This window comes from Gallinula chloropus, assembly GCF_964237585.1.
Source record: "Gallinula chloropus genome assembly, chromosome: 18".
In the NCBI taxonomy this organism is placed as follows: Eukaryota; Metazoa; Chordata; class Aves; order Gruiformes; family Rallidae; genus Gallinula; species Gallinula chloropus.
This window is the reverse complement of record NC_140103.1, coordinates 5,151,350-5,161,365: the sequence shown is the minus strand read 5'-3', so window position 1 is coordinate 5,161,365 and position 10,016 is coordinate 5,151,350. Positions and strand designations below refer to the sequence as shown.

At 46.3% G+C, this 10,016-nt stretch overlaps 1 protein-coding gene across 1 annotated transcript; it reads left to right on the top strand.

Moving 5' to 3' along the window:
* Positions 1-1,332: 1,332 nt before the first annotated feature.
* On the top strand, positions 1,333-9,710 carry GBGT1 (globoside alpha-1,3-N-acetylgalactosaminyltransferase 1 (FORS blood group)). Its single transcript, XM_084272461.1, has 7 exons — positions 1,333-1,460; positions 2,127-2,215; positions 3,247-3,336; positions 4,521-4,571; positions 4,670-4,705; positions 6,633-6,767; positions 7,191-9,710. The coding sequence occupies exons 2-7, from the start codon at positions 2,154-2,156 to the stop codon at positions 7,876-7,878; spliced, it is 1,062 nt and encodes a 353-aa protein (XP_084128587.1). The 5' UTR covers positions 1,333-1,460; positions 2,127-2,153; the 3' UTR covers positions 7,879-9,710.
* Positions 9,711-10,016: the final 306 nt, after the last annotated feature.

Here is a 10,016-nt window from a genome sequence, read left to right as displayed (position 1 = left end):
CAAGAGATCAGATATTTACTCTGCAAAGACACTATGCCTATTATAACAGCTGAAAAAGCATCGAAATAAGGAGAACATTATGTCCTCTTGTTGATTTTTATTAGCTATTATCTATTATTGTTTAATTTTACTATTCAATTTGAAGATAACTTTTATTCTTTCTGCTCATTATCCTCTGTCCTTGCCCATCACCCAAGTTCTCTGCAGTGGTAAGTGCAGGGAGTGGGATTTCCCAGGAGATACCTGCAAAGTGCCACTGTCTTTTGTTTGCATACATAGGGATGTTTATGAGGCTGGAAAGTGGTATCGAGCTGGGAGGGGCTGCAAGCACTACAGAAAACACAATTTGATGGTTTTTTGAAAATAAATAGCCTGGAAATGGAGTATGATTCTTTAAAGTCAAACACAGGGCTTTATATGTAACAACCAGGCTAGGAGAGATTCCGTGGAAAACAATATGGTACACACAGGCTGAGTGTCCTCACCAGCACTGGGCTCCTGCATGGTGAGCATCACATAGCATGTCAGAGCTGTCCCGGCCTCTCAGTTTTGTGGGGTCATCCTGCTTCACCCAGTACTGGTGGGGACTCAGTAGAAGTATTTGGGTTGGGTTTGGCACTGCCCTTCATGAGAATGGGCTGGTCAGAGAGAGTTTGAATCCTGGTGTTGGTGCAGCAGCTCTTGGTACAGAATTAGCACAGGAATCAGATAAAACTGGTCAAAGCCCAGAACAGCAGCCAGAGGGGAAAGGTGGATTGCAAATCCTTCTACATTTGTGGATCTGCAGCACTTCTAGGCAGGAATCCAGACATGCTCAGCATGAATTCATGAAGGCTATAAGTGGTAGAAGGCCTTGAGATGTGTATTTTGCTATATATTTTGAGATATATTTATATAGATACATATTTTTGAACTTTAAGTGGGATTTTGTGATGCTTCATGGTGAAAGCTGATGAGATTAACTGAGAGGAGAGTGAGGAAGAAGCACTACAGCAGATTTCTGTGTGACAAATTAAAGCAAATTAAAGAACTTCTTGCTACCTCTCTTTTTATAACTAAAGAAATCAAAGTGGGAACATCCCCATTGACTTTCCAGACCCATCGGTGCTGCTGCATGCCTTGCCAAGGGCCAGGACAGAAAAGGTCTGTGTAATGCTTACTTCAGCTTCCCCAAAAGAAGCACCCAGGGTGCTGGTTCTTCCCACTAACATCAGTGCTGCTGGCTGCCTATAAATAGGAGTTTGACAAACAGCCTTTTCCTCCCCCTTCCATGCTCCAGTCACATGCTAGCAAGTGCTTCCATCTAACCCTGGGCTGCGTGTCAGTCCTGCAGCAGCAGCCTGGCAAGCTGGCTCGGCAGACGAGAGAGCGTTGGGTGGATGCAGAGGATGCTGAGGAGGATGAAGTGAAGCACCCGCAAGAGACTCGCCTGCAGAGCTGTAGTTCTGTGTTCACTCCAGGTAATAATGCACGTAGCCTGTAGTGATTACTATGCTTGCAACGAGCCCCTTCGGAGGCCCCACAGAAAGGCTCGGTGTGTTTGCCCTGGGTCCCGTGGCTTGCGCTGGGGGAACGTTTATTCTCTGCAAGCAGAACAAGGATCAGGTTGAGCTTTTACGGCTGGACAGCTGAGCGAGGGGAAGTGGATTTTAATGGCTCTTAAAGGGGAGAAATCTGGCTTGAGAGGAATATCATGCCACAATATGCGTTGTTATTGCTGTGCAACGTTCCTGTCCCTGTACCAGCCCACAGTTGCCTTTCTGCTGCCTGTGCCTTTGGGAGGAGCTGCCTCTGGCATTGCTTTGGATGAGTTTATTAAATTGCAGAGGGGGGTGTGCTTTAGATGAAGAAACGGAGTCTGTTACAGAAAGAAGATGCGTCTCAGCAAGGCTCCCCACGCACTGCTTGCTGTGATGACATCTCGCTGAAGTGGGGAGGTTTCTCAAGCGGTTTACAGGAACTGACCTGGCTCTTACAGCCCGGATCCTTCAGCGATCCCCACTGCAGAAAGGCTGGATGAAAATGCAACTGCTTGGAGAACCTCATTCTCCTAGGAAAAAAAGAATCCGTTCCTCTCCTGGTGAGATATCTACAGCCACTTTCCCCTGCTTTTTTGTGCCTTGCAGATTGCAAGCTGCTGGGAGTGAGAAGACATGATTTCCAGGAGAGTGTTGGGATCTCTTGTCTGCCTGTTTGTCACTACCATGGTTATCTGGTAAGCTTTGCTTGGTCATACTTAAACCATAAGCTTGGTCATGCTTAAAACATCCCCGGTCTATATTTATAACGGGGTGCAAAGCATAGCAGCAGAAAATAGAGGCAGTGCATTTTATGGAAAGTCCCTGTTAGAGCCATAAGAACAGCAGTTCCTGTAATGAAGTAACTCCAGTAGCTGGGAGAAGCCTCTGAAGGGACAGAGGAAAAAAGACCAGTTGTGTCTAAACTAGGCTGCTAACACCGTATGTGACCCCTAAACATTTGTTCAGGTACAGAATATTCCAGTTACGTTTCAGTCGGGGCCTTTAAGAGGTGATGATCTGTCTCTTCAAACAGTCCCACGTCACTCCGGTAGCCTTGAGCACACCGAGTGTGCTGTGCAGCTGCTCTTGAGCAAACTCAAACATCCTTTGAAAGGAATCTGGGATCAGGAATTTCTATTAACTATTATGTTATTCATTATTAAGTTATTCTTAATCATACTGTACTTGTAGTGTTGCAATCTGCTCTTATTTCCCATTCTGAGTGGATGTATTTCCCCAGTGCTTAAGTGAGCTGTATAAAAACATCTACATAGATTGTGGTCAAAACTGAAAGGAGAATAAAGCCCAGGCAGCATATTTGTCTGCTACGTAAATTGAAGGATGCACACGCAGCAATTCACATTCCAGGAAGCCTCAGCACATCACAGCCCCATTCATTGTATATTTATCCATTTTGAGCATTGCTTTATGTGTCTCCATTTACCTTTTGTAGACCACTTGATGTAAATAACACTACTTAGACCTGATGTTACAAGCTGGATGCTTCTGGAACTCATTTTTTCCTGAGCTTCCCATTCTTGCCTTATATATATATCATGTTGGAATGTGAATACCCTGCATCCAGTGCTAATTAGCACAGTAAACAAGCAGTTAGCTTGAGTTCCTTCTCACAATCTGTGCCATGTTCTCAGAAGACCTTGGAAAATCCTAGGAAAATCCTATCTTTCAACATTTCCTGTCTTAAAATGTTTCTTTGCTGCCACAGGCTTGCAGTTGGGAATGGAAAAGTGCACTACCTCCCGTATTACCTTCCCTGCCCGGAAATCTTGCAAGTATCCCAATTTGTATGTCGTTAGTAACAGATCCCTGTCACAGCAGCTGTTCTTCACTGCCAGTACAAGTAGCTATTATCAAGTCAATGCTTGTTCTTTATTTTATGCAATGATGAGTCTGCAATTAGTCAGTCTCTTAAAACAAAATGGTAATAACACAACCTTTTCCGCTTTAGTCTGCTTGCCCTTCGTGACAGCTCTGTGTTTGTGTGGCATCTGGTTTGTTGTGGGACACGGAGACCGTGACTAACAGGTTAACAGTGGGTTGGTTATCAAGATGTAATCACACACGTGCACAGGTACACCCAGGATCTCACTGCGCTTTGAGATGTGGGTTAAGTATCCCGGCTCAGTACGTGGCAAAATGTAAGGTCAGAGAGGTGAAAGAAGCAATTGTTTATAGAGTCCTGGCAGAGTTAGAACAAACTGAAAGGGGAGATCACAGAATCACAGAATTGTAAGTTTGGAAAAGACCTTTAAGATCACCGAGTCCAAATGTTCCTGTCCTGTGCTAAACCATATCCCTAAGATGCTTCTCCAGAAACCTTACAGTTCAAACTGCTGTACAGTGAACTGACCTAGGATCAGTCCTAAAGCTATCTCAAGCTGTATAAGCAGAATTTACACTGTGGAGGAGCAGGGTACGTGCCCTAAAGTGACTTCACTGCCATGTTGCACCATAGCAGTAACATGACAAGCCATGGTTCTTCCCATCCTTTGTCCAAAAAATGCAGATAGAAGAGGTGATCTCTTCTAGAGGCATTTCTGATTCTTTCAAGCCATTAAAAAGCATTGTGTCTAGTAAGGCACTTACCACTCTGAATGCTGTTTGAAGCATGATACATTTCAGGTAGTTCAGGTGGGCAGGAACAGTGGTGCAGGGAACAGAGCATGTAGGTGACCAGGACTGGCTGTGCCCAGCACGCATGTGCTTCCCCTGTGACCCCTAAACTCCAGCCTGACTTTATGAGACTCAGAGAGCTGCAGCATCTCTGTGTCTCTGTTGCATGTTCAGTTTCAGAAGTGTTACCCTCAGAGGCCTGTGCAGGCAGCATCCCTCTGTAGCAGGCAGAGCAGCCTGCACAGCCACAGCAGTAAGGACCTGGGCCACTGTCGGTGTGGCAGAAGGTTCTGAAGCTGAACCTGGTGCTTGTTTTAGGGAAAAACATTACAATCTCTTTCTTTTCCCACCCCCCCCATCATACAGCTCCAAGAAACTCCAATACACAGAAGAGAAGCTCATCCAGCTTTTCCCCCAGTAAGTACTGGCTTTTTATTTCCTGACCTTTAAACTGCTGTTCCCTTTTTCCAGGCATATTCATGTATTATTCAGTGGATATTTCTTCCTTCTTACAGATTATTTTATCAGCAGCCAAGAGTGCTGGCTCCAAAGTAAGTAACTTTGTTTGAACTCTGTTTCTGCTGACCGTGATTTGGGTGGCACTTGTGGTTTCAAAGTCCTGGTGCATGCTGAACCCTGTTCCAAGAGAAGCCCAACCATAGGTGTACGACTACAGCTCTGTGCTGCCATGAGACTGAGCTCTGTCACTGTATGCTTGCTAACATACCTACTGTAAATTGCCAAGGAATACATGAGCAGGCGCAGAGCCTGTCTGTGTGGTTGCTACCAGGGGCTCCTTTTGAGATGGGAGATGGGGAATAGTTGGAGAAAAATGTCCTCTGGATCTGTGCTGTCGTTGTATGGGGCTGTGGCAGAGCTTTCAGTCCATCTCAGGGAAAAATCAAGCTGGTGCCTTGTATGACCCTCAGCAAAGCTTCAGCTAACCTGATGGATCTTACAGGCACCACCCAGACACATCTGCCAGAGGGTTTCAGTGGATGAGGAAGGCTGCAGGCAGCAGCTACAAAGGGATTTAAGAAACACTCCTTCCTTGTAATAGCAGCCTCCTTCAGCCCAGCTCCTGCCACCTGACTCTTATCTCCAGCAGTTCACCTTCAACCGCCACCGTTCTTTTGCAGGTTAATAAACACACCCTGTTGGTACATACCTCCCCCCTTCCCCTGCTATTTCAACAGGATGTGCTGTGCCCAAATGTTTCTCTTTTCCTTATTGGAATAATTTAATGTGTGAAATCAGATTCTGGACTAAACGAAGAGAGAGCCACGTAGCTGTTAGTGTCTACTGAAAGGAGGTCACTAGGAGAGGACATGCCAGGGAAATGAGTCACCAGGAACCCCAGTGCAGGCCTTCCAAACAAAATCTAAAAGCCCTGCTGAGAGCAACAACCTTTCAGGTTTCCTTCTCTCCCTCCTCCTCCAAACCCAGGTAATTAACCCAGAAAGAGAACAGCTCAGTCAGTACGTTTTCTACAAACCAAATTCTTCCTCCTGTATAATTCCATCTTTCAGTCGTACCCATTAGACAGGAGGGAGTGGAGATGTTATTCTTGTATCCACTCAGACTGAAAGTATTAGATGTGGGTTGAAAGCCATCAACCTGCACCCTGGCAGTCCCCTGGTTTGGTTTTTGTGCTGCTGTTGCTTTGGGAGCCTGTCAGATGGCAGCCAGTGTCAGCCTCCCAGCCCAGCCCTGCGCTCCCTGTGACGAATTTCAGTAGTGCTACAGATCCTGGTCTGTGGTGAGCGTGGGGTAAATCACACTTCATAATGATAAATCATAAAATACATCACATATCATAAATGACATCTTGTTTTAAACTCAAAACTGTCAGAATGAAACCCCCAAAACAAAGAAGGAAGTTGAAATAGCATCGCTGAGCAGACTTTGCTGCTGCAGATCCAATGTTTCCACTTCCCACGAAGGAGATGAAGGAGTTTCTATAACTTTGTTATGCATTTGAGTGCTGACTCATGTAAAGAATTCTAAATTTGAGTGTGTTAAAGCTATATATAAATACTGGGGGGAAAAAATATCCTGCCACAAGCTGTATTTTAATAGCTCAGCGGTGGGGTATATTTGTATAGTAATTTATTACTTATTCTCTAATCTGTGTGTAGCAGTCTGCATCAGACGGGTAGCGAGCACACGTAGCATCTCCCTCTGTGAGTTCAGTGGCCATTAAACTCTCCTCAGCAGAAAAGCCCTATGAGCTTAAATGAGATTTCAGCAGATCCTTGGGGTTTCAGCAATTCGTTAAACTGTGCTTAATTTCACCCCTGTCTGTGCTTGGGAACCTTAAATCTGAGGGCAGGGAAAAAGATCTGAAGATAATACCATCCATAATGAGTTGACACTGATAGACATGTTCTTCAAACTGCCTTTTTAGCATTTCTTTCCCATTTTTGGGCCTTGAAACCAAAAGGAACCACTAACGACATTCCCGTTCCTGTCCTTCAGGCGTCGGGATGTGCTGACAGTCACGCCATGGCTGGCACCCATCGTCTGGGAAGGAACCTTTAATTCAGACATCCTAGACAGTGCCTACAGGCCCCTGAATGTCACCATAGGGGTGACAGCCTTTGCTGTTGGAAAGTAAGTGGCTCACTAACGCGGTTCTTGGGTTGATGTGGTTCCTCCATGGAAAGATCGTTTGGGCTTTTCTTGCCCAATCTGCCCCAGTCTGTAGTAAACTTTTACGCCTGTGTATTGTGTTGATAACCACACAAGACAACAGGCTCAGCATCCAAGGTATCTGAAGCGTGGTCAATATTTTTGCATGTGCCTTAGGAAGTAGGGCTGGAGGTAGGCGGTTTGTTGGTCAAAGCAGAGATAACTTACTTGTTCCTCATCCTCCAGCCTGCTTCATCTGTTGCCTTTGTAGTGCATGCAGCCTTGCAGCAACAGCTAGCCAACACTCTTCATCCCATGTCATCTTCCACTCATTAAAGTCCCCTTAATAACCCAGCAAGTGTCCCCTTGTCTCTGCTGTGCTGTTCACGTGTTGTGTCTGCACAGGTACACCAGGTTTGTGGGTCGCTTCTTGGAGTCAGCAGAGAAACATTTCATGAAGGGCTACCAGGTGAACTATTATATCTTCACTGACAACCCTGAGACAATTCCCAATGTCCAGCTAAACCCTGGACGAAGGGTTGTCATTGTCCCCATCAAGAAATACTCCAGCTGGCAAGAGATCTCCATGCGCAGGATGGAAGCCATAAACAAGCACATAGCAGAGAGGAGCCATCAGGAGGTGGACTACCTCTTCTGCCTGGACATTGACATGGTGTTCTACAACACCTGGGGGCCTGAGACCCTGGGTGATACAGTAGCAGCCATACACCCTGGCTATTTCAATGTCCCTCGAAGCCAGTTCCCTTATGAGAGGAGGAGCTCTTCAGCTGCCTACATCCCTGATGGAGAAGGAGACTTCTACTATGGAGGAGCTGTGTTTGGAGGGCTGGTCAAGAAAGTCTATGAGTTCACCAAGACTTGCCACATGACCATCCTGACAGACAAAGCCAATGGGATCATGGCAGCCTGGCAGGAAGAAAGCCATCTCAACAGGCACTTCCTTTCCCACAAACCCTCCAAGGTGCTTTCTCCAGAGTATTTATGGGATGACAGGAAGCCAAAGCCCCCTGAAATTCACCTCATACGTTTTTCCACGTTGGATAAGAAGAACTACAAAGAGATACAAGATTGACCATCTGGTTGTTGCAGAGATGTCCTCCAGGCAATCAAACCCACTGGATGTTCGCTCACACAGGACATGTCCCATCGTGCACGTTCGTTCCCAGTGTGAACAAACTGGGAAAGCAACATTTGGGCAGTTTCTGTGGAGAGCAGGAGTCTTAATGCATTTCAGGAGCAGCAACCACAGTGGTGGTGAGAATGAAAAGGTTTCCAGGTTCCTGACCTTTGTAAATCCAAGCATTCTGCAGCACACAAAGGCATCCACAAGGCCAGGTACCAAATGCAAGGCTGCAGCTGCCTTTGCCTGAGCATTTCCCTGAGCCTAGCAAAAACTTAGCAAGACCAAAGTGGTATGTGACATTCCTGTGGAGGAGAAGACTTACAGCTTTAGTGAAGACATTTTTACTTCAAAAAAACCACCAAAAAACCCAAAAGAAACAAACAAAAATGATGCAGGGCAATAGATTTTCATGCATTGTGATTTAAACTCAAACCCTGTAACAGGATCAAGTTATCCCTGATTAGTGTGCAGTGGGATTTCTTGGACCCTCTCAGCTGTGAGCTGGTGCCAGCCATCACCAGTAAGAACCATGGTCTGACAGGGCAAATCCCATTAATTCCCGTAGCAGTTATCTCCCACGTTCCTGGCTGCTTGGGAGAGCTGAGTTTAGGCAGAACTGGCCCAGCCCCAGCTGAACTTCCATGATGTGCTCTGAACCTTCTCCCAGGTTCACGTGTCTCTGTAGATGGTGTGAACTTTTCCAGCACAGAAAATCTGGTGTTTGAGAGGTTCATGTCCCTGCCCATCCCCTCAGCCCTGTGAAATAAATGGGTGTGAAGCTGCTGGGCCTGACAGTAGGAGCTGATGTGCTTCCAGCCACCAGCATGAGTTCATTTCATCATGCAGCACCCTAGTGAAACCCTGACGTCGCTCTGGAGCTGGAAGGAGGATGATGGTAACGTTTTCTCTGCGTGAATGAAGCTGAACTGGAGGTTTTGCAGCCTCTAAAGCCTGACAGCTCACACAGGAGAACAGTCAGGGGGTCCAAACACAGAGGAACAACCCCAGCTTGCATCACCGTCAGCTGAGGTCGCAGCATGGAGGTTCATGTGCCACCTCCCTTGCCGCAGCACATCCCCTGTAAAGATCCCCTCTGTTCTCTCCAGGCGTGTTACTGAAGGGCTGTGGGAGTCTGTGCCTCGCTGGTTTGATGGGAGCAGGGCGAGGGAGCAGCAGGGAAGGGCAGGGCTGTGCAGCGCGGGGAGGGGAGCGGGGTGAAAGGGCTAAGCTGGCTGTTTCTAAGGGAACAGATTAAAAAAATGAATTAAAAAAAAAAAATGAAAGGGCTCATTTAGCAGGGAAAGAACATGGGGAAGAGGTGCCTGACTGTTCTTGCTTCTCTTCACATGAGAGAATTGCTGCATGGCAGCGGATCAAGTATTCCAAGCTTTAGGGCCTCAGCGCTGATTGCGGATGACTTAACGAGCTGTTGCAGTCTTGTGTGAGCAGGCTGAAGACTGGCACTTGCCAAGTGTCACTGTAGGTGTTTCATCTTCCAGAAGACCAATTAGAAAAGCTTTAATGGAACCCCCAATATAGATGTGGTACACAAAATACCTCCAAAGCTGTAGTGGCACCTGGCTCTGTTGATTGATGCTCTGCCCAGCAAAGGGCCACCTTTTCTTTTTTCCAGCCTGTTCTCAGCACTGTGGCACTGGAGGATGACACCCCTCTACATAGCTAAACTCAGACTGCATCTCCTGAGAAGATGGCTATGTTTGGTACCCAGGCACATCATCTAAGCCAAAAGGGTGAAGAAAGATCCTTACCCAAATATTTCCATGAAGATCTATTCCTGCTAAGCCTGGGATTAATATTGTAGGTTTCTTGTTTGTAAAATAGCTGTCTCCAAACAGAGGTCAGGACTGAAACTAGGATCTCATTATGCCAGTGGCTATATATATATATATATACATACACACACGCACACATATATGGTTCTTTTACAAGCCAGAAGGAACCATTTAGCCTGATCTGCACAGGACAAGCTGGATAATTTTATCCTGCAGTGTCAGTACCATGCTCACACTCCTTAGCTGGGCTAGGTTAGGTCTCTTAGGAAAGCATTCAGATGGAATAAGAGTCTG

Excerpts from the sequence above, each read along its gene's own strand:
- GBGT1 (XM_084272461.1), top strand. The coding sequence starts at position 2,154 with ATGATTTCCAGGAGAGTGTTGGGATCTCTTGTCTGCCTGTTTGTCACT. Across the intron at positions 3,337-4,520 it reads TCCCAATTTGTATGTCGTTA|CTCCAAGAAACTCCAATACA; the intron begins GTAACAGATCCC and ends CCCATCATACAG. Across the intron at positions 6,768-7,190 it reads ACAGCCTTTGCTGTTGGAAA|GTACACCAGGTTTGTGGGTC; the intron begins GTAAGTGGCTCA and ends GTGTCTGCACAG.